Source organism: Rhinolophus hipposideros, assembly GCF_964194185.1.
Source record: "Rhinolophus hipposideros genome assembly, chromosome: 23".
NCBI lineage: Eukaryota > Metazoa > Chordata > Mammalia > Chiroptera > Rhinolophidae > Rhinolophus > Rhinolophus hipposideros.
The window spans coordinates 23,533,643-23,556,896 of record NC_138069.1 but is presented as its reverse complement, the minus strand read 5'-3'; the positions used below and the strand labels follow the sequence as shown (position 1 = coordinate 23,556,896).

Sequence of the window (23,254 nt, the reverse complement as noted above, 5' to 3'; positions counted from 1 at the left end):
CGGGAACCTGCACCTTTCCTTCAAGTCTTTTTATTCGAAGTTCTTACCAAAAAACAACAACAACAACAAAACACAAAACGGGGAAGAACTGACAAAAGGGGGACAAAATCTCTGTGTCGGTCAGGGACCAGGGACATGGAAGGAGCGGCAAGGCTGGGCCTTCCTCAGTCTGCAGGGCAAAGAGATGGAAAGTCCTGAGGCTTCTGAGCATGTTAGGTCTGAGAAGAGAGGGGCAGGTCACTTAAAAAAATATATATATATACTGTACACATCTATACGAAGCGTCCTGTGTTAGGGACAGACGTGGGCGCGGGATCAGTCAGTGGACTTCCTTCTCTTCCTTGGCAGGGCTCACGGGCTCGGCCAGCACGAACACTGCCATCTTCTGGGAAGGGAGGGGAAGTTAAAATTCAATTCCAACCCATGGTGGGCCGTGGGCAGAGGGCAGAGGCATGGGTTTGGGCACCACCTGCCTTAAGACATCCCTGGGGGAAGGACACACATCGAGACGGAAGATTTCCCCACCTTTTCCTCCATCAAGGAGAATCAAATCAAACCAAATCAAAACCTGGCATCTCGACACAGGTCAGGACACACTTAAGTGCTGGCCACATCCCGGGAAGTGGGCTGAGTGCTTTAGTGCCCAAGTTCATTCCTTGCCACCAGCCCTGGCAGGTTCTGTATGGCCCCCATTTACAGCAGGATGGTGGCTGCTGGGCCTGCCCAACAGTGGGGCACTTAACCCCTTCCCCATCACCCAGGAAGCACAGGGCCATCGGAATAGCTGCTCTTGAGCAACCCATCTCCTTTCCCTGTGCAATTGCCCTCAAGTTACAAATCATAAGGAACAGGAATTGGACAGCGACGAAGGAGAGACCAAGCTCAAGCCTTCTCCTTGTCGACCCCAGTGCCCAACTGAGGCATGCAGTGCCTGCAGCCAGGGAACACTCAGTGCCAGCCACTCATGGTTGTTCTGTAGCTCCAGCTCCTGGCATCACTCCACTGCCCTTGACGAACAGAACCTCACCCTCCAGCCCACCTTCCCCTTGGTGCCCACCTACCAGGTCCTGTCTGGCCCCCTGAGCCCCACAGCAATGCCGGAGCTGCCCTCCCACCCTCACCAGGGAGCGGGCGGTCAGAAGGGGCCCTGGACCAGGAAGCCTACCTGCTGCCGTGTGCCCCTCAGACGGTCTGTTCCGCTGTCTTTTTCTGTAAGGAGACGGGTGGGAGACTCTTGTACTCATGCCGGTACATGGGAGGTGAGAGACTCGTACTCCACCAGGAGGGGACGTCACAGTTCCCTCCTGAGGATTCAGGGCTCTCAGAACAGGTATTGGATCTACAGGGATCCCCAAGGGCAAGGACAGTGCCCCGCGTGCCTTTGAGGACAGAGTCCAGGCCTTTGCAGCAACCGACGGTCAGTTTTTCTGAACACAGCAGAGGCCCTGCTGGCCAGTGAGAGCTTCGTCTGTATAGGGTACCGACCCTCCCCCACCCCCTCTTCCTTCAGGTGAGCGGCCTTTATCAGCCACGAAGCCGACGAGTATGAGTGTCTCTGTGGAGGGGACCCCTGGCAGCTGCGGCACACATCCAGGGAATGTTTCCTCTCTCACCTGAAACCTACAATAGTCTCCCTGTCCTTCCTGCTCCCTAGGGGTCTCCTTCCTTCACCCACCCCCCAAACATCCATCTCTCTCATAGACAAGACAGGGTATCACTTCCGTGGCTTCCGCATGCACAGACCTTGTCCTTCCTCCGGGTGGCTCTTCTCTAGTGTCACAACTCACAAGCACCCCACCCGACCCAGACCCTGAGAATGGGGGCAGGGACCGGGTCTGGCTTCCATCCCATCCCGACATGCACAGGATGGGCTGATCACATCCACCCAGGGCACTGGCTTTGGGTCCCTTTTCTAACCTGAAACCCCTCAGGAACTCACTCTTACCTTTTTCTTCTTTTTCTTCTGGAACTGTGAGTCAGGCTCTTTGGTTGAGGCCTTTTTGGCTTTCTTCTTCTTTTCCTTTTTGTCCTTGTCTTTTTTTCCTGAGGGAAGAGAATAAACTTCCTAAACAACATATGTTAATCTTAAGTGTTGGGGTCAGCGTCTCCAGGAATCCTAGAATTCACTCGATTTGGGTCCCCCAGCTTTCTCCACCCCCCCCGGGGAGCCATGAAAACACAGGCTTTTGTGACCACTTACTTGCCCGAGAGCTCTCAGGGTCAGCCAGCCTCAGGATTTCTGCCCAACCCATGGATCACCTGGATTATCACTATTTTCTTTAACTCACTTTAAAAAACTACATATTTATTTAAAAGACACTTTCTGCCTATAAAATGGGAATGAACTATCCCCTCTTATACAGGGTTAAATGAGGTCCCATCACACAGAGTCTAGCAGAGCTAACAATAAGGGGCGGCTTTCCCTCTGAAAGGAAACTGCTGTCTAGGAAACATGGACCCCCGAGAAGCCCGAAGCTGAAAGTACACGTGGCCGCAGGCAGCTCCGAGTGAGCTCAGGGGGGAGGAGGCCACACCCTGGAGCCCCGGGTCTAGTTCTGGCTTTGCCACTACCTGTCTCCATGACCCTGGAAACAGCATGTCTCATTCGTTCCCTTCAGTGTTGGCTGAGGGCCCATCCCACCCACGTGGTGACTGACAGCCCTCAGGGCAGGGCCAGGGCAGCACGCTCCACGATGGCACTTACTCTTGTCAGGCTTTTTTTTCTCTTTCTTGCTCTTTGAGTTGGCTTGGTCTCCACCCTCAACCTTCACCATTTCTGGCTCCCCTTCTGGCTTCTCCTTGACCCCTTGGGAGCCAGGAGATTCCTTCTCCTTCTTCTCCTTGCTGTCACCACTTGCTGTGTTTGCCTTAGATTTCCCCTTGGTAGTCCTGGGGGCCTTTCTTGGGGAAACAGCACCCTCCCCATCGTCCCCGGCCACCGGCTGCTTCTTCTTCTTCTTGCTCTTAGGGGTGCTGACAGCTGCCTGGTCTCCCGACAGCTTCCGCTTGTGGCCCACCCGGCCCTTCTTGCTGCTCTCCTTGGCGGCATGCACAGCCTTCTTCCTTTCCTGTTCCAGCAGCTCCGTCAGGACCTTCACCACGGTGGCCTGGACCTGGGCTTCGCTCACGGGCCAGGGCTCACTCAGGAGGCGCTGGGTGATGTCACTCTGCAGTGCCAGTGTTGAGGCTGGGGGGCTCCCAGCCCCTTTACTGGGCTTCTGGGGCTTCTGAGTTATGGTGCTAGCCTCTCTTCTGCCTAGAGAGAGAGAGAGACGTCTTGTGTCACGGATCTGAGAGATTGGGAAACAGACCTGTCACGGTACAAGAATCCAGGGGATCCAAGGACAGAATTGACCTTTAAAAAATGGTAGACTGGAAAAGCGAGGCCCTGTGGTCACTCTACCCCCACCGGCTCTCCGAGATGACATCTTTCCACCACCTTCTAACTTAGAACTCTTGTTTCCTCTAAAATCTCAAAGTTCTGGTTGGGAATAGAAAATGGCTTCAGAATGTTAATGAAAGGTCAGACAAGAAGCGCATGGTACTGTCTAGTCACGAGTCCAGAGCTGGGAGGCAGGAGACCTGGGTTCTAGGTCTACCACCAACGTGCTCTGTAATGCTGATCCTCCCATGGCCTGTTTCCCTGTTTGTAACATGAGGGCGTGAGATGCACAGTGACGTTACACCATTCTACACTGTAGGTTCATGATAAAAGTGAGGGCCATGTAGCCATGTAACTCATGCCCATCTACACACAGTGGGCCCACGGCCCTTCCTGCCCAGGGGTGCAGGCGGCAGGCGGCTTGCAGGTGGGTGGGGTGTACACACATGTGGCAGCTGACTGAACAGGTTTACTGCTTGCCAGAGCGACTTCTGGTGCAGCCTTTGTTTAGAATTTTTCACACCTCCGTTCTCCTTTGATAACTGTGCTTACTACATGTGTGAAGAAAACCTCCACAGCCCCCTTTAAAATGTCACCCTGGCACACCCGCCTCTCACAAAGAGAAGAAAACTGGGGAAGAAAGTGAGCAACGACTCCTCTGCTGACCCAGCACAAGACAAGCTGTAGCTAAGAGCCCAAGATTCGGGGGTATGGGAAAATAGCACGTGTCCCAATACCACCCCTAACTTCCCAGGTGACTTGGCAGGTCTCTGCTCCATTCCGGGCCACACAGGCCAAGAGCTCCTCCATGTTGGGCTCTAAAAGGTGCTCGTGACTTGGGCCTGCTCCATGTCAGGAGGCTGGGGCTGTTCCCTGTAGCGTGCCGTGGGCCCTGGTGTGGGGCCTGAAGCGGCTCTGGCTCCAGAGGAGTACTGGGCAGGGCATGCTCAGCAATGGGGTCTCAGGACGGAAAGAGGCCCAATTCAGTCCTCTGGTGTTTTCTAGCAAGGGCAGGCGTTGGCTGGAGGGGAAGCTAAGGAGACAGTTGGCCCTGGCAACCTCTTTCCCTGCAGCCCACTTCTTCTTCCTGTTTACAGACCCTCCAGAACACCAAGGCCGGGGACCCCTAGAGCTGACCCAGGTGTACCTGGCTGGTACCTGTCCCTTAGGCCTGGCAGAGTCGGGGTGGCTGATGCCCCAGCCCAGGTGACCCGAACATTCCCATCTGCCCTCCAAACAGCACGTGACAACTTTCTATGTGAGCCGCGCCTGGACACCGATTGCCACGTGTGGTTATGACACACAGGCCCAGAGAGGCCAGGGGCTCGTCTGAGGCTTTAGAGCACGTCAGCCCATCGCTGGGGGTCTTCATCATGTGCTGGAGACTTCTCCCAAAATGACTTCTGTCTTTCATCTGAGCTCCCTGAATCTCTATACCCCACACCAGGAGCTCATTTATCAGGAAGAGAAGTCAACAGGGACAGCCAGAGAGAGCTGAGGCCTGCTCCAAAGCCAGGGTGCACTTCCTCTATGGCAAGGGTCACCCCGCCAGGTGCACCAGCGCCAGACACCTGCGCGCAGGCCCCCCCACCCCGGCACCTAGAGCACCACCTCCGGGTTTGATGCAGGGGTACCAGGCCTAACTCGGAGAGGCCCTAGAGACAGACAGGATGTGCTGGTGGACGATTCCTAAGGAAGGGAAAGGAGGAGCCACTGCCTTGTTCTTCCGCACCCTGCTAGGTCTTTCTGTGGCCCTCGACTCACCTGTTTTAGGGGACACAGTGGCTGCTTGTTGGGGCTCCACTGCCCGCTTGCCATCTGGGGCATCCTTGGTGGCCGGAAGAGAGGAAACCGAGGAGGTGAGGTCTGGCTTGGGAGCGGCCTTTGCAGCCTGGGAATTGGACGGAGTCAGTCCAGGGGTCACATAACCTGAGAGGAGAGACTGAAGAAGCCCAGTGTGAAAGAGGCCAGGACCCTACCCACCCAGCCCTTGAGTGCAAGGCCTGCTGTGTAGGAACCAGCCCAGGGACCCCTACGATCGGGCCAGACCCTCTCGCTGTGCGGTGCGCACACCAGCCCTTTGTGTGTCCTTCCTGTGCTATTTTAATTAATACTTACTTTAGACAGGCACATTTAAAAGGAAATTTCTTATTACTAATGCAAAAGGAAAATCATTAGAGCTTGTGTCTAGATGATAACATTAAAAGAAATCCCACCTGTTAAAGAATGTTTTTATATGTGAATCACCTAAAATCAAGGTGAGCCCTTTCTATAGACTCCAAGAGTCAGTCAGCTACTCACGGCTTCATGCTAAAATGGGGCCTTGGGGGGCCTGGCTCCACGCACATGGGACCCAGCCCAGAGCCCCCGGGAAGGGGAAGGCCACTGACCTCTGACCTGGGGGGTTCCCTCAGCCTAAGGCTGCACCAGGTGGGCGGAGCCTGGCCGAGGCTCCTGCCCCAAGACCCCCGAGGTTGCCAGCCCTCCCCTGTGTGGTTACCTGGGAAGGCGCCACCATGTCATCGTCACTGGACTCTGCTGTGGTCTCCTCCACCAAGGTTTCCTTCCTGGAGGCTGCTGCACCTACTGGAGGAGCATAAGTAACCTGTCGGGAGTCCCAGGTACCCCCTGGCAGCTGGGCAGGGCGGAGCCCTTCATCAGGGTCCCCGGGATAGCCGGGCCCCTGTCTATGCACCTCTCCCTTCCACCTAAGGCTTCATCTGCTCCTCTTGCTCCAAGGTCAACTGTTATTCACAGCATTCCAGGCAAGATACCCGAATACTCAACCCTTCCATTCTAATCGCCAAGATCTCCTTACACTTCCCTGCTTTCCTGCAAGGGGTGGGTGGCCCTGGGATTTGGTGTCTGTGTGGGGTCAGCTATGGGAGCCTGATTCCAAAAAGCTGGGAGTGGTCAAACAGCGCCAGAGGGTCTCTGACAGCATTTGGACCAACTACCTCTGGGGTCGTACAGGTGGGGAAACAGGCCCAGTGTGGGATGACTAGGCCAAGGTCACAGAACAAGCAGAGATCCAGAGCAGAGGCCTGAGCCATTTCTCCCCCCTCCAGGCCCACCCAGCATTCCCCTCCTGAGACCCTCACCCTGCCTGTGGGCCAACGGGGCCACCTGGGGCCTCTCAGCGTCCTCCTCGTTCCCTGAAGAGCTGCCGGTGCTGTCGCTGTCATCTGAGGTCCCAGAGTCCTTGACTCTCGGGCATCCCGACGGAGGGGCCGTGGCCTGCTGGACCACAGGCACCTCAGGCTTTCTAAGCTTGTTGGTCACTCTGGCCTGCACAGGGGTGCCCTGGGGGCTTGCCATGGGGAGTGTGCCCAGAGCACCGTCAATCTAATTTGGTGAAAGGAGAAAGAGTGGGATAAAAATCAGAGGAAATAAAATCGGGTGCTTAATGAACCTCAGATGAGGTCCAGGCATTGTGCTAGTTTCTTCCCACAATGCTCTACGACGGGCAGCTACGACCTGGGCAGGTAAGTGCTGGTGCTGGGACTCAGGCCCCTGCCTAGGTCTCCCTTCTGTCCTCTGTGGCCTTTGATCGCTGTCCCTTCCAGAGTAGGGGTTGGGGCCCCGGCTCCCCAGCTCACCCCACTTGAAGACAGGGTCCTAGCCGCAGGAGGCTGGGCCTCACTGGCTTTCTGAGCAAGGACCTTCAGGGCGGCCTGGGTCAGTGGGAGGTAAGCCAGGTTCCTGTTTGTCACCTGTGGACAGCCAAAGGCAGCCCTGAGACTGCTGGGTTCTCAGGTGCCCTCTGTGCCACGCCCCGGTCAGATCCCGTTTGGCTTGGGTGGGAGGGGACCTGTAACAGCAGGGAGCCATGGGGCTGGAGTGGGGACTGAGGGGTGGGCAAAGGGGCCCTGCCACTATCTGGGCAGAATATGGTGCCAGGCTTCAGGTTATGAGCTAGTCATACAGTTCTCGGAGCTCCAAAGCCGGTGCCAGCCCAGGGGAGGCAGGAGGCACAGGCCCCACCCCCGGCCTCACCCTCAATCTGAGCCTTCACTGGGGACAAGTCTACAGCCTGCTGGTTGCAACAGTCTCCTCAATGGTCTCCTCAGTGCCACTTGTGCTTCCCACACCCACCAGCAATCAGGGAGAGAACACTGGTAAGAGAACTGGGCGTGACTCCTCGCTGTGCACCTCCTAGCCCCAACTGCCCGCCAGCAGCCTTTCAGGCCCAACCCCTCACTCCACATTACTTCCTCCAGCTTTCCCACCCCCAAGCGCTTCCCCAGAAGATCCTTGCACCTGGATTTCCCTGCCTGGAGCGCTCCCCAGCTCAGCCTGGCCTGGCTGCTACTCCTGTTTCCATGTCACTTCTTTGGGGAGGCCATCCCTGCTCATCCTTTCCAAAGCAGCTCACCCCATTGTTCTCCAGTCTATACTGTTTCCTTCAAAGCACCCACCAGAAGGTGAGTACAGCAGTTTTTGGTTTCCTTTAGTGGCTGCCGCCCCACTCGGAAACTCCACGAGGGCAGGGACCTCCCTGTCTTGTTCCTACTGGACCCTCAGTGCCCAGCACGGACAGACAGACGCGCAGCACCACCTGCTTGCTAAATGGCTGAATGGTTGTAGTGACACAACCCGGATACCCACCCAGCTCATGGTGGGCCCTGAGCTGGTGCCCAACTCACCTCTGGCCTCCCCCAACTCTCTCCTGCCCTTTCAGAAAGAAGGGGTGAGGAAACAGGAAAACTGGCATGGCCCAAAGAGCAATGCACTGGGAGCCAGGACACCTGGGTCTGGCCTTCCCTAATCCTGGACAGGTCTCAGCCCTCTTGTCGAGGGGGTGGTGCTGCTTTATCATCTGAACAATGAATGAGCCATTAACTGTACCCTGTCCAGCTTTTAGACCCAGGCAAGGCCCACATACAAATGCACTGAAAATGGGGAAGGTTGGGAAGATATTAAGTCACTAATATGAACACTAAAAACGGGTAACCAACTTTTATTCACAGCATCCAAAACTGGGAGGAAAAAACAAAACAAAAACCAAAGCCCAACCATGTTGGAAAAACTGAGGGACTCAGGGAGCAGCACTGGCTCTGCCTGGTACCATGTTCCCAGATTACTCTTCCTGGCCACTCAAAGGTAATCCGGGAGCTTGGATCGGGTGTAGCCAGAGCGCAGGAGAAGCTCTAGCTGCGAGGGGCAGCTACTTCTGCAGGGCTGGGTGAGAGCAACTGCAGTCCCAGCCAGTGGCATGTGTGGGTACGTGGGGGAAGAGCAGGGGGGCCCCTCACCCCCGCTGGTATGCACAGCCCTCCCTTGCCCTCCAGTACCTGCGTGGCTGCTGCTTCTTGTTTTTTGCCTTCTGTCACCCGACTGGACTCCTCACTGCTCCTGGCCCCAACAACACTGGTTCTGAGGGCTGTCCTTGGCTGGGCCTTGGGCATGGACACCACACTGGTTCTAATGGCTGAAATGGAGCGGGATGGGGTACATGTCAGGGCACAGAAACCCCACGGCCTCCCCAGCAGTGGCACTCTCCAATTTATCGTACTCAGGACTTATGCAGTAGCAACCTGTGTAATGCCCTCCCCAAGCCTGCCAGGCAGGAGCTGTTTCAAACTTCATGTTACAAGACTCGGGGAGGTCAGAGAGCTACTGGGGCAGTGACCCCACTGTGTCCTCAGCCCCTCCCCCTCAGTCCTCTACAACGTTCCCCCTCAGCTGGCCCAGCTGCTACTCCTGAGCAATGGTGGGAGCAATGGTGCCAAATGAGACTTCCTGTGCATTGAAAGCATCTCTCATCAGAATCACCACGATCATGCGCAAAGACTGTTACACGTGCAGCACTATTTATAAGAGCAAAAAAACTGCCTAAACAAAACCCTCAGCGTCCTCTGATGGCACTGGCAAATAAACTATGGTATGGTAGTGGTAGGAGCAGGAATCATGCTGTGAATATGTAATGTAACAATGTATCAAGCAAAGATCACTGAGCCCCTGTACAGTACAGTCTCACTAAAAACACAGGTATAGCTGAGGTTTCCGTAAAGTTAACAGTTGTAAAATGTTAACAGTAATTGTTCCGGGCAGTGGAATTACAGGTGACGTTTCTTTTGTGCTAGTCTATATTTCTTAATTAGCCTACCAAGATTAGGCATTATAGCCTCATTAAAAAATGTCACAATAACAAAAATAATAACCTTTTTCTTGCTATCACTGGTAGAATCAGATTCTCAAAAGTCAAAGAAATCCCAGCGCTGGTCCTATCTCCCACTGAGAGATGAAATCCTTCCCTGTGATGTCTGTTTCAGGATTACCTAACCCTCTTTACATGCCCCCAGGAACGGGAGGCTCACTACCCCCTCACAGAGTTCTCCATGTTCAGAGTCAGTTACAAAACTCTTCTTTAGACCTTGCCCCAAGTTCCCCTGACCAGCAACTTGCTTTGTGACTCTGCCAGCGTCTTTCCCCTTATGGGCCTCAATGGGGCGGGAGGAGAGAAGGGAAAAGGGGTGTAGAGTGGTGTGTGTGTGTGCGCCCCCCGAGGCTGGCGGTTGCGGCAGGGGCATCAGCCCCGCACTCACCGGGAGTGAAGCACTGCGTAGCAGGGATCACATCGTCATCCTCGCTCTCTGAGGAGGAGCTTCTGGCTGTGCTCTCCGAGGCCTGGGCCTTCCTTGGGGTGTTCGTAGCCTGGGCTGGTGTGGGGGTAGCAGCTGGGCAAGCTGGACTACGATTAAGTTCAAAAATCAGAGGGGTTTTAATCACCTTGAAAAACAAAAACAAAAAACAACCCCCCAGTGATTAAAGGCTGGGCCAGGAGGAGGGGAAACTGGGGTGGGGTAGGGTGTGACGAGGCAAGAGGGTCCTGAGAGCTTGGGGCAGCTGGACACAGAAGCAATGCCAGCTGCCGCAGGCACTCGCCACTCACTCCCAGCCCAGGGACCTGCTGAGACCCAGCACAGCACCTCACAGCTCCCAGGAGCCCTCCTGCCCCTCACAATGAACCCTTGAGGTCGGCAGTATTAGCTCCTCGTACAGAGGGAAAGAACACAAGTCCAGAGAGAGGGGAGCAGCATTGCCCAAGGTCACACAGCATAACGGAAGCAGTGCGAGGGGTAGAGCTCTGAATTCAGCCTTCTTTCCTCTGGCTGGCTTCACAGACACCTACTGAATGGTCACAATGCATGTCTACCTGGGGAGCTGTTCAGTCTAGCTGTCCCCACCGCAGGGATTCTGACACAGCTCCTGAGAAGAGCCCAGGAGGCAGTAACCCAGCTGCACTGACCCAGTGTCTTCAGCAAATAAAATGCACATGAGAAAAACCAACAGTTAAGGATCCAATGTGGTGTGTGCCCCTTATTTGGACACGATATAAAAAAAAATACCATTGATGAGACAATTGGGAAAATGGGGACACCAACTGGACAGGTTGATTTTTTAGATGTGGTATTGTATTGTGGTTGTGCTTTAAAAAAAACACAAATAACACAAAAAAACGTGATCAACGGAGTGGAGGGTTTGGATGAAATGGGCTTGGACTCAAGTTCAGAACTCCTAAGGCTGGGGAGGGCTTGGGGGGTCCTTTATGTTGATTTATCTTGATCTATCTTTGGGCGCACTTTAAATTTTCCAATACGACAGCCAAAGAAAAGCAAGCAGCAGCTGCTCCCTGGTATTTTGCGGACCAGTCTTGGAACTGCAGCTCCGGTCAACGTGCCTACTGCATTCTGTGAGCCAGGGAGTGGGGCGCCTGCTTTCCATTCCCCAAAGGTCAGGAAAGGCCTGCTCCAAGTTCTGCTCCCTCTCTGGCCAGCAGGGAGACACAGGGCAGCAGGAGGGAGCTGCCCGAGGTCAGGGTCTGGGACCCAGGGCTCATCCTCACCACCCTGCCCACCTCTGGAGCCTGACTCCTCCCCCGCCCCCAGGGTGTTGTGGGAGAGGAAAAGAAAAGCAGAAAGGTGCCGCCCAAGGCTGGAGGCTCTGCTGGGTTTGGGCCCTTCCTACCCCTGCCAAACAGCCGCCCCCATGGCTGCTCTGATCTGCCATTTCCAGAGCCTTCCTGCCCACGTGATGAAAGAGAGAAAGATGGAAAGTGGGAGAAAAGCTTATAGTTGAGGGAGGGGGGAATCTATATATATGTGAGAAGACAGAGGAACAGATTGTCGGGGACGAAGAGAGGCAACGAACCCACTGAAGGAAACAATAGCGTCTGGGATGTTAAAAGCGGCTCAGCAGCAAAAGACGCCTCCTCCTCATTCCACCTGCCCACGCCGCCCGCCCCAGCCTCTGGGCTGCAGGGGCACAAGGGACCACGGCCGAGCCTTGCTTCTGATCCCTCCTCTGCCACGACCTCCCCGTGTGGCTGAGTCCCTGCGCTTCGTGAGCCTCAGTTTTCCCTGTTGAAAGGGCTGTTAGTAATGCCAGTCTGTGTTCACCCATTGGAGGGCCTCTGATGTGCTTTGGAAGCTGCAAAGTACAGCACACATAGCAGTGACAAGGGCCTTCCTTCTGGGGTGATTAGAAAAGGCTCATGAGAAGTTGAAGCAGCCTACATATTTGCTGTGCCTCCCTTAGGTACCGGGCAGTAAGGCACCAGAGGGAATATAGGGACTCCCTACCGCAGGGTTTGATGTCTGCAGAACCAAACCTGGGGGCAGTGCTCATTCCAGGCTGAAGCAGAGTTGGGGGTGGACTAGCCCCTCACTGACTAGCCCAGGCTGCAGACCCTGCGCAAGGAACACAGTGATGAAGGGCAGTTGCAGGGGGCAAGCTCTTCTCCAAGGGCCTCTTTCAGGACTGTCTGGGGCCTGACTGATGGACAGATCCTGGGCCACCCCATCCCAGGGCACTGAGAAATCCCACTCCCTAGCGATTCCCCCAGGGAGTCTAGAGGACTGAGGCTCGGAGAGGGCAAATGGCCTCATGCACGGTGACAAGCTAACAGGCACCAGAACTGGAAGTCAGTTCTCCAGGCACCAGACAGGAGATCCTTCCAGGACCAACCATGCAAAGCCTCCAGTTTAATACCCTAATTGGGTTTCTTACAGGTCTGTTGCCCTCTTCTCTCTTCCTCGACCTGAAACTGAGGGCAGGGCCTATGTCTTTTTAATTTGGTAGCTATGCCAGGCTCCAGCACAGACCCTCACCTGGGCTTAATGCCAGCACAACAGGGCTGAGCCACAGACCACCCCCCTAAAAGCCAGCGGGGAGGCCCCATCCCCTGCAGGTGGGGAGACAGAAGCACAGAGGGGGCCTGGGAACGGAGCCACACCCCCTCTCCGCTCCCAGCCTAGGGCTCTGCCCACGACCCTGGCATCGATCGAACCCTTTCCCCCACTGATGGGCTAATAATAAAAACAGTGAAACTTGTCCATAGAGAAATGCTTGATAAAAGCATAATAGCGATAATAATCATAATTAGTGAGCTGGGGATTAAAAAGCTAAAAATCCCCCAGTTCGGAGGAGGCAGCAGCGTCCCCAGGCTGTGCCTTTTCCCTGAATCCTCCCAGGGGAATGCACAAACTGCCGACTTTTTTCCCTTCTTTTTAAATAGAGGCTCCAGAATCTTCAGGACTAACCTACCAATTAAATGGTTCAGTTTAAGTATGAAGTTCATTTTAATTGTGTTAGTCCGCCCCCGCAGAGAAGGGCAAAGCGGCTCCCTCCCTTCCAGCTGTTTAGAGCCTCCCGGAGAAGGAAGCCGTCCCCTAAAGCAGCAGAGAGCAGTGCCCCAGTCCTGCTTTCCTCCTTCCCTGGAGAGGGGAGTGTCCAGGCAGGACCAGGGTGTGGGTCAGAGCACAGGTGGCCTGGGTTCCAACACTAGGTCTGTCCACTTGTTACCAGCCATGTGACACTGGGGCCGTTCATTCACCTTCTCTGAGCCTCATTCCTTCCTCTTTAAAATAGGAATAACAGAAGGACCTACCTTCCTGGGGTTGTTGTGGGGATTAAACAGATTAATGCACGCCTGGGGCGTGGCACAGAGCCTGGCACACAGGAAGTGACCAGGCTGTACTTGTTTAGCATTACTTTCGTGATGTGGAGAAGAGAAAGGCAGTGAGCACCCTATCACTGCGTGTGCAAGCAGCATCGGACCCGACTGATGGACTGATCAGCACATGATACGACAAGTAAGAGGAAATGGTCTGGGAGTTGCAGAACCCCAGCATTTCCGAGGGGCCTGGCAGAAGCTTCCAGGAGTTTGGGGCTAGAGGAGGACAAAGGGCAGTGCTGTCTGCCAGAAAGGCCTGGGAGTCACACAGAAGCTTGGATACCAGCCCAGTGGACGTGGGTCTCTGAGCTGGAGACAGGTGGGCTTGGTGCCACCCTCAGGGCCGGTCCTGGGCAGGCCCATGGGATTCCGATGAGCCTCAGAGGGCACCTGGTCCCACACAGGAAGCAGAGATACACAGGATACCTGGGGACCAGCGTGTGCCCCCATCCCTCGGCTCCTTATAGGTCATGAGAATTTGGGGAAATCGCTTCACCTTGTAGGGTGTTGATTCGACAACAGACGGGCACCACGTGCCCTCCTACAGGAACAGGCACTCCTGGTCAGGCAGTGTGGACGCGTACCAGTGCAGACGCAGGAGGGAGAATGCTGTCCTGCCTGTTTACAGTTGAAACTTTCGGGCCTCAGAACGGCTAAGGCGTGCCCAGGATCACGGAGCTGGTGAGTGGGAGAGCCGGCTCGAACCCCACACTGTCCGGCTCTGAAGCTGGACGATCAACGACACTCTGCTGCCTACCTCACAGGGTGACGGTGAAGACCAATGTGTCAACACAGAGGAAAGAAGGGCTCTAGAAACTGTGAAGTGCTGTTTACATGGGGAAGGTCTGTCCTTGTCCCCCAGAGGCCTGCCAGCCCAGCTCTGAGCCTGCAGTGTCCTCAGAGCAGGACCGGCCTACCTGGTGCGCCGGCATCTCCTCCTCACTGCTTTCTGAGGACACCTCGGCATTCTTCTGCGGGGGTGCTGGGGCCGGGGTCTTGCTTTTGGCAGTTCTGGAGTTACTCTCCTTCTGAGGGGACAAGCACAAAAAATGGTAGGGGAGGGGGGGTGTTAGCTGAGCGGGAGCACAACGGAGGGACCGGTGAGCAATGCCCCTCGCGCATGCTGGCTCAGTAGGGAAGGCAGCATGGCCCCTTCCGGCATGCATATGGGGGGATACAGCTGCTGGCTCTGTATGTGCCACAGCCACTGGAAACGTTAAGTCTCTACTCTGCTTATCCTCCTGCCAGAGCTGACTCTGAATTTGAACAGGATATATAAATCAGACGCCACTAACACCTGACCACTAAAGTGCTGTTGGCTGCGAAGCTGAACGAGAGGTGACAGCAGCTTGGGACAGGTTACAGGGGTGAGCCAGTGGCCCCAGCACCGCTCACATCTGGCTGTAATACCTCCAGCTAAACGCAGGAGCTGACTCAGTGTTCTGATGGCTGCCATCTCCTCCTGTCAGGCCAGGCATCGACGAGGGGGGCTGGCTGGGTAGAACCAGCAGTCAAGGGGTCAGAGGAGTGGGAGAGCAGTGAGGAGTGGGCGCGGGTGGGGACCACCCCAGGGGAGCTCAGGGAGGGCAGAGGGCAGCTTTGTGCTTCCCTGGTGGCATGAAGGCCCCACCTTCCACTACTCAGCCCAGCCAGCAAAGTGAAGCCCAGTTTGCCGGAGTCTCCAATTTCTTGAGAAGCTAGAAGATGCTGTTTTGTACGTGTCATTTCCCAGCGTTTAAATGGGTCAAGTAAAATGCACACTGCAACTGCCATGTCCGTGTCTTCCTTGCTAACAGAACCCAGCTTGGTTCTGGTGGTCCCCATCCCAGGCTTTGGGGAGGGCGGACCTTTCTCCCAGCCAATCATGGGAACAGCAGGCCCCTCATGAGTAAGTTGGGGGTAGGGTGGGGAGGGGCAAGGGATGGGGGAGATCGCTTGTACCATAGATCTGGACAAAGAGATAAGGTGAGGTGAAGTCGGCTGGGGGAGCACGGAGATGAAAGAAATCTGGGCCACCCGATACTGAGCTTAAGGGATCCCCTGGACGGCAGCCTTACCCTGGGACTTGGCGTGCCATGAGAAAGCAGTCCCCTCACTACCTAAGCTCTTATGAATTAGGTTTCCTTCTGCAGATCAGGATGTCCTGAGGGATACAGCCACCTACTTAAACTTAAAAAAAAAACAAGCTGCACAAGTCAAAACATGGCTGGGGCCCCTGGTTGTCTTAGTTTAGCAACTAGTCCTCCATAAATGTTACTAGTAACAAGCAACTAGTAGAAGTGGCTGTTGCCTACAGGTTGGCTGGCCTTTGCTGAACTCACCTGACGTCATGTCCCTTCCCCTTGGCACATACTATGCACGCCCCCACTCCTCCCACGGGGAGTGCCTGTTTCCACTTTTGTGTCTGGTGAGCCTCAGGTTTCCCTTCAAGCTTAGCTCAGTCACCTCTTCTGGCCTGAGATCTCTTCTCCCAGTCCCATCACACAGAGCACTACTGGTACTTTCCAGAATAATCCAGTCACATCGCCTGGCCCTACAGACTATAAGATCCGTAAGGGCAGGGCCAACCTCTTACATCCCTTTATCTCTACCAGCGAGAGGGAGCGCTCAGCAGCTGGCCCGATACACTGACTGAGGTTAATGCTGGGAGCATGTAACAGGCTTCTCAGGGCTTGTTTTACTCAGGAAGAAAATCCAAGGGGACGGAGCACGGCCTTGGCCCAGGGATTTCTAGCTTTCTTAAGAAATGGAAGATCCAGCCACATACTTGTAGAGGATATATTTCTACAAGATCACAATTGGCTGGAGCTCACAGAGACTGTCTATCTAGATGGGCCAAGGGCTCTCTAGTTTGCCCCAGTTGTCGCCTCTCCCTACTGTCTCACCTGACACCAAGGCTCAATGTCAGTTGCCATCTACACATCTACCAGGCCTGTGTCAATCGTTTCCATTGTATGTTTAAGTCTTGTAAGTCCTGGAGTTTATTACCCCGGGCTTCTGCAGGACACAGCCACCCCTGCTGCCTTCTGCTGGCAGACAGAGGGAAACTCATCCAGATAAAAGTCAGTTCTTCACTCTTCTCTCCCCACATTCCAGGCTTCATACTAAGCTAGATGAGCTCTCCCTGGAGAGATTCACATGCCAATGTGAAGTCCCAGGCCCAGGAGTGGGATGTGACTTCCTCTGGCTCCCCAGGGCTTTGTGGTACCTACACCATCATCCAAGCCTCCCCATGACTCTGACTGACATATTTTAGGCCCCATGTGCCTTGGTGGGAGTTTCTGGCTTCGCCTTCCATGGGACTAGTACGTCCACTCAAGCTGTGGAGGCCTTGGTATATATGGGAGTGCTTAGGACACCTTCCATCAGGGAGGCCGTGGTTGGGGTTTTTTACAGCAGGTTTCACCAAAGGATTGTGGAAAGCATCCTGGAGCCAGAGCCATCATCTGGTCTTCCTTCCCCACCTGGTTCTGAGCCCAAGTTCTGACTGAGGGATGGGTGGCGGTGCCCAGGCACTGGAGCCACTTCCTCGTTTAGTCTCACCTGGGTGGGGGCCACAGCTCCTGGTGTCTCCCCCTCATTGTCCGACTCTTCCTCGCTGCTGCTCTCTGAGCCTTTCTTCTGCTTCTTAGCCTGGGCGGCTTTGGTTCCTGTCTTTTGTAGGGTTGCTGGGGCAGCCCCTTTCCTGGGGGACCCCTTTGTGGGGATTGAGGCAGTTCTGACCTGTGTGTTCTTCCCTGAGGGCTTTGCCTGGGGTGACGAAAACAGAATCAGGGAAGAGAAAGCAGAGACACAGGAGCTAGATGGGGCATTCGCAGCTGTGCTGTGGGCGGCTCCTGGCACAGAGGGGAACCACAGGGCTGCTCTCCACCCTCCCTGGGCCTCACCTGAGGTGCTTCCTCCTCACTGTCCGACTCCTCCTCACTGCTCTCTGAGTCCTCCTCGACTGGCTCTGGCTGGGCTTGGGCCTTCCCCACAGCTGGCACGGGTACCTGGCCCCTCACAGAGAGAGCACTGCTCTGGGGGTTTCTCGCCGGTGGCTTTACCTGAATCGCAAGGAGGTAACAATATTGAGGAAGGAAGTAGACAGCATGGTTCTTTCTAGATTAAACCCCACTCATGGCGTGATGGTGGTGAGGGCACTCCTTCCTCTGCCGGGCCCTGTCCAGGCTCGGGCCACTGCTTGGTCTCCCTCTCAACCACACCCCTGGCACCTCCTGTGACTTATGGTCCCACTTGCCTTGGCTGGGGACCCCTGTTTTGCTTGAGCAGCTGCAGTGACCACTTTCCTGGGAGCTGATGCTGCCCCTTTGGCTGAAGCCACTCTAGTGGGAGCTGGGTTGACTTTGGTCTGAGGGGTTTTTACCGAGGCCTTCACCTGGAAGGAGAAAGGGAATTATGGAAGGGAGAAGGTGAGATGCAATAGAGCCGTCAGCCAAGAACGCTGATTCTGGAACCAGATGCCTGAATGTGGATTCTGGCGCCTCCATTTAATAGCTGTTTGAAGCTGGGCAAACCATTTGACCTCACTGGGCTTCAGTTTCCTTTTCTGTAAAATAGGGATAAGAATAAGGCCCACCCACGGGGTTATTGTGAGGATTAAGTGAGAGATTCACAGTGTTTAACATAGTTTCTGGTACATAATAAGCACTCAAACTCATTGTGAGCACTTTTCTTAGTGTTAGCTAAGCATAAGACTACCCAGAGCAAAGGTATTTTCCAGGCTCCCTTTCAGCTAGGTGGCCATATGATTGAGTTCTAGCTAATGGAATGTAAGTCGAGTTCACACATTCGACTTTCTGATACATGTAGGAAACGTGTCTTCTTCCTCCTAGCTGGCTGGAATGCTGAGGTAATAGCTGGAGCTTAAGTAGCCGTCTATGAGGTGGGAGCCAGGTACTGAAGATGGCAGAACAAGATAGAAAACCATTGTTGTTTGAGTTTTTCTTCAGGTTAACCTAAACTGATATCCAGGGAATTCCCAAAATGCCTGTCAGGGTCCCCAGCAAATACAGACCTAGAGGGATGAGAGCAGTGAAGAGTGAAATCTTTGACAGGCGTATGAAAGCAAGCCCTGCTAATGTGAATCAGAATGAGGATTTTGGCAGTATGTCAAGGCCCCTGCCTCCGTCAGAGATGTCATTTGATCAGTGCCAGAAGAAATCCCCCACATTCCAGATTCCCTCTTCCACATGAGAACAAATGAAATTGAGAGTCAGGACTTAAAGAAAGGAAATCCCTTAAAGCCTAGACCATGTATGACTTAAGGCCAAGATGCTCATCAGTACAGCACTCAAGTCACCCAGAGCTGAGTAATCTCTTTTCTGTAGACAAAAGACACTAAGACGAACCTGACCTAACAACGTGCCATAAGTGTAAAAGGACTGAAATCATATAAAATATGTTCTCCAGCCATTAACAGGATTAGAATAGAAACCAACAACAGAAAGAAATCTGCCCCAATCCCAGATATTTGGAAATTACCAACTTCTAAACCCACAGTTCAAAGAATAAAAATAAAAACAACATTTCAAATTTCATGGGATGAAGTTAATGTAGTCCTTAGAGGGAAATTGATAGCTTTACATACTTATATTAGAAAGAATTAAAATCAAAAATTTAAATCCCCCCTTAAGAAGCTAGAAAAGAAGAGCAAATCAAACCCAAAGTAAAGGAAGGAATAATAAAGATCAGAGTAGAAATTAATGAAATAAAAAGAGGAAAATGATAGAGAAAACTCAATGAAATCAAAGTTGTTTCCTTAAAAAGCACCACCAAATTGGTAAGTCTTTAGCTAGACTGACCAAGAAATAGGACAAGACACAAATTACCAAAAATTATGAAAGAAAGCAGGACATCACTATAGACTACCGAAATTAAAAGGATTATAAAGGAATATTATGAATGAATTGTCCCAACAAAATCGACAACTGAGATGAAAACAGATGACTTTTTAGTAGTAGTAGTGGGGCAACTCACGCAGGCCAGGTACTGTTCCACCCCCTGGCCTTTGTATGGGCTGGGGTTTCTCAGCCTGGAACAGTCCATGTCACCTGGCCAACTCTTTCAGCCCTGTTTAGATGTCACTTCTTCTAAGAGTTCTTCCCTTATGAAAAACCCCTAGATGCTGTCACCGGCCATGCTTTGCTAGACCAGGTACACACCCTCTATCGCAGCCCTATTCCCATGCTGGAATAATCCGTGTATATGTCCACACCCCACTTCTAGGCTGGGGAGTTCCTGAGGGCTAGGGCCCCAGGAGCCCCAGACAGGAGAGCACCTGGCAGACGAGGTACTCAGCGGAGCCTATGGAAAGTACAAGCAGTATCAGCGGGAGCTCAAAAGGCCATATGGGAGCCCCTAGAGCTCTGATGGGCAGGAAACAGAGTGAGAAGTGGGGCATGAGTCTGAGGTGAGCTGCCCCTGCGGCCAAGCCCCTCCTCAGCCCTGTCCCGGGCACTGGGAGGGTGGGATGGGCAGGCTCTTCCTAGACCTCACCTGTGTTGGAGCCGAGGCAGCCTCCTCACTGTCTGATTCCTCCTCGCTGCTCTCTGAGCCTTCGTGCGTCTCACCTTTGACCTGAGCCACGGAAGGCCTTGCCTTCCCTTGTCCTGAGGGCGCCTTGGTGGGTGTGAGGCTCTTCCCCACAGACTTTCCCTAGGACGACCAGGAAAAGACGCGTGTCACAAGAGCCTGAAGGACCACGAGGGGGTGGCCCTGAGTCAGCCAAGCACACGTGGCCTCACCTGTCCCCGTGCAGCGGCAGGAGCTTTCTCCTCCTCACTCTCTGACTCCTCGCTGCTGGAAGAGCCCTCCCCTGGCCTCTGGGTGTCTCTGGTCAGAGCTGGGGATGATGTGCTGGCTGGTGAATTTGTTTTTCCCGCTTTCCAGGGGGCTGGAGTGTCTGCTCGCACTGGGGGGACCTTCGCAGACGTGGGAGTGATGGGGGTACCTTTCCTTGGGGAGGCTGTGGCCTTAGTTTTCATAGCCGGTGTTGCCTGAGAGGACACAGAAGTCAAAAGCTGGAGAAAGATCCTGCATTCAGAGCCCCCGTCTGTTCTAGGGTGAAACCCCACTACCGTCCTTCTCCATAGCTCCCTTTGGAGCTGACCAGTGGGGGCGGCTCAGGGTCAGCCTATGTAGCTGCCCCTCCTGAGGCCTCACCTGGGCTGGAGTCACGGACGCCTCTTCACTGCTGTCCGACTCCTCACTGCTGCTCTCCGAGTCTTCCTTGGACCTATCAGCCGTGACCTGAGGGGCTGCAGGCCCTGACTTCTGCAGGGGGCCCTTGGTAGGACCTGAGGCAGATCTGACCTGGAGAACTTTCCCCGAGGACTTTGCCTGGAATGAGACACGTGGGATTGATTGTGTGCAGAGACACAAAAGACGGAGAGGGCAAGCAGTCAGTGTGCAGAGAGGGAGGGGGCTCCCAGCACTGAGGGGGAGAGAAGAGCCTTATAGGTAGGCAGGGGCCGCACCTGGGCTGGGGCCACAGCTGCTGGGCGCCCCCCCTCGCTGTCTGAGTCTTCCTCGCTGCTGCTCTCGGAGTCATCCTCCTGATGGGTCAAAGTGGCTGCAGACCTTGCCTTCCCAGGGGGTGCTGCGACAGCGCCCTTCCCAGAGGCCACAGCTGAGGTGCTTCTGACCTGGGAGGTTTTTCCCAAGGGCTTCCCCTGGGAGTGATAAAGAAGAGGATCAGGATAGGCGGCCCCAGGGCCAATGTGTGTGAGGCGAGACAACAGGTGAGGAGGACAGGCCCGCAGGCAGCTTGGCGGGCAGGGTAGAGGCCGTGCGGTATCCTCCAGCCTCACCTGAGACGCGTTCGCGGTTACAGGCGCCGCAGCTGGTGCCTCGCCTTCACTGTCCGACTCCTCACTGCTGCTCTCCGAGCCCTCCTCCGGCCGCCCTGCCTTGGCCTGGGCAGCTGCAGGCCCTGCCTTGCCAGGGGGTGCTGGGACGACGCCTTTCCTCGGGGACCCCTTGGCAGGGGCTGAGACTGCTTTGACCTGGGGGGGTTTCCCTGAGGACTTTGCCTAGAATGAGAGGCAAAATCAGGGGACAGAGGCAGCTCAGAGTGTGGCTGTGAGGAGGGAGAGGAGACCAGGCAGGGCCAAGGGCACCACACACCACAGGGAGGGGAGGGGGAAAGGCTCTGAGCATGCCAAGGGCTCTTGCTTAGCAGGAGAGCAAGTCTTCAGAAGGCCTTCTGGGAGGGGCATGGGCTGCATGGGCTCCCCCCAGGCCTCACCTGAAGTGGGGTTTGGGCAGCTGGTGCCTCGCCCTCACTGTCCGACTCCTCACTGCTGCTCTCCGAGTCCTCCTCCGGCCGCCCTGCCTTGGCCTGGACAGCTGCAGGCCCTGCCTTGCCAGGGGGTGCTGGGGTGGCCCCCTTCCCAAGATTCCCCTTGGCAGGACTTAAGGCAGGTCTGACCTGGACAAGCTTCTCCGAGGCCTTCACCTAGTAAAAGAGAAAGGACGATCTGTTCCCTTCCCCCAGGAAACCCTTTGGCGACACCTTAAGGATAAAGCCCAGGTCTTAGTGGGTGGTCTCTACACCCTGCTGCTTCTCTCCTCACTCCTCACCTTGACTGGTGCTCTGACCTGGCCTGTCAGCTCCACACTTTCCCTCCTGAGGCCTTCACACCCCATGCCCATTTCACCTGGGAGGAGGCTACCACGGCCTCATCCTCTGGGTCCCAGACACCAGTTCCTTGTGGCAGTTCTCCCTGACACTCCTGCCCTGCCCCCACAGTTGCCCTGCACACAGGGTGTTATAGCCTGTCCCCGGCTGGGCTGCCCAATCAGCGAGAAAGCTCTGTAAGTGTTGCCATAGTGCCTGGCCAACCCACTGCTGTACCGTGCGTGCTGCAGGCCCTGGTGCATATCTGACTGGGCTCAGGGGAAGGAATATGCAATGGCCCAGAGGGACTGAGAAATTGGAAGAGCCTGGCTGTGGTAAGCGGAGAGTCCGAAAGTGATGAAGGGCCAGAGGGAGGCCCTCCCTGAGTTTTCGACCTGTGGACAGGTGGAGGACCCCTGGGAAGCCTGTCCTGGTCTCACGGGGCAAGGTCCCAGGGCCTGGGCCTCCTCCTCACTGACCCACTGACTCCTTGCTGTTGTCAGGCTCTGCTCATGACCTCAGGGCTTTAGCACGGTGGCTACAGGCCTCGTCTTCCTTGAAAGGTCACAAAAACTTGGCTCCATCACACTAGAAAATCAGCGGCTCTGATCACTTTCGTTCTATAAACCTTCCTAAGCAGAGGGTGCAAGCTGCTTCAGACAGGCTTTACCCGGCTTGCACCTTTTCAAATTTTTGAACTAACATCTAGCAAAGTCAATCTGATTGAATGTCTCCCACTAACCAGACTGCCCCAGGCCTGGGTGTGGGGTGGGATCTCGGCTCTTGGACCTGACCTGGGTGGGCCCAGGGCTTTTAACACCAGTCTGACCCATCCTCTTCCCTCTTTCCTCTGATTCCAACAGCTTTCCAGCCCCTCTCCCTTGCGATGCACCCAGAGCCTTGGGGGCTGCAGCCCTGGCCACCCGCCCAGGGAAAGGGGTCCCAGCAGATGGAAGGTAACCAAATTCCTGTTAGCTAACAAGCCACGATTTGGCCTGAGAAGTCAGAGGACCAGTCAATTAAAACTTCTCAAGTCCCTTCACAGCAGTACTAGCTGGGACGAGGACCGCAGCCCATTTACTAGATAGGGAAACTGAGGTAAAGGGGAGTTATCAACAGAGTGGGGTGTAAGACCACTTTCTGGGAAGCAGCCATTCAAGGCTGCTGCTGGAGCAGGAAGGCGATTACCAGGTGGCTGAAATATGCCCAGCTGCTCTTGCCATTCAAGTTTCACACCCTCTCCCTGAACTCCAAGGGGAGTCTTCTCTGGCAGCTACTCCGCCAATCTCAGGGG

The 23,254-nt window shown here is 54.8% G+C and overlaps 1 protein-coding gene across 14 annotated transcripts in view; it reads right to left on the bottom strand.

Moving 5' to 3' along the window:
• Window positions 1–81: 81 nt before the first annotated feature.
• TCOF1 (treacle ribosome biogenesis factor 1) overlaps window positions 82–23,254 on the bottom strand; it is a 35,925-nt gene continuing 12,752 nt past the window's right edge. For 2 of the 14 annotated variants that reach the window (XM_081034749.1, XM_081034752.1), the window contains 20 exons: window positions 21,589–21,798; window positions 21,152–21,373; window positions 20,819–21,013; window positions 20,505–20,681; window positions 20,087–20,338; window positions 19,839–19,997; window positions 17,581–17,718; window positions 17,228–17,386; window positions 16,884–17,090; window positions 14,258–14,368; window positions 9,931–10,114; window positions 8,677–8,813; window positions 6,982–7,095; window positions 6,484–6,727; window positions 5,883–5,968; window positions 5,147–5,324; window positions 2,705–3,256; window positions 1,946–2,043; window positions 1,166–1,209; window positions 265–385 (listed from right to left, as the gene is read on the bottom strand). In XM_081034749.1, coding sequence (XP_080890875.1) covers window positions 1,183–1,209; window positions 1,946–2,043; window positions 2,705–3,256; window positions 5,147–5,324; window positions 5,883–5,968; window positions 6,484–6,727; window positions 6,982–7,095; window positions 8,677–8,813; window positions 9,931–10,114; window positions 14,258–14,368; window positions 16,884–17,090; window positions 17,228–17,386; window positions 17,581–17,718; window positions 19,839–19,997; window positions 20,087–20,338; window positions 20,505–20,681; window positions 20,819–21,013; window positions 21,152–21,373; window positions 21,589–21,798 — 3,450 coding nt within the window. In that variant the 3' untranslated portion in view covers window positions 265–385; window positions 1,166–1,182. Of the gene's footprint in view, window positions 219–261; window positions 386–1,165; window positions 1,210–1,945; window positions 2,044–2,704; window positions 3,257–5,146; window positions 5,325–5,882; window positions 5,969–6,483; window positions 6,728–6,981; window positions 7,096–8,676; window positions 8,814–9,930; window positions 10,115–14,257; window positions 14,369–16,883; window positions 17,091–17,227; window positions 17,387–17,580; window positions 17,719–19,838; window positions 19,998–20,086; window positions 20,339–20,504; window positions 20,682–20,818; window positions 21,014–21,151; window positions 21,374–21,588; window positions 21,799–23,254 lie in introns of those variants that run through there. The other 12 variants (XM_081034753.1, XM_081034760.1, XM_081034750.1 and 9 more) reach the window with 10 other exon arrangements.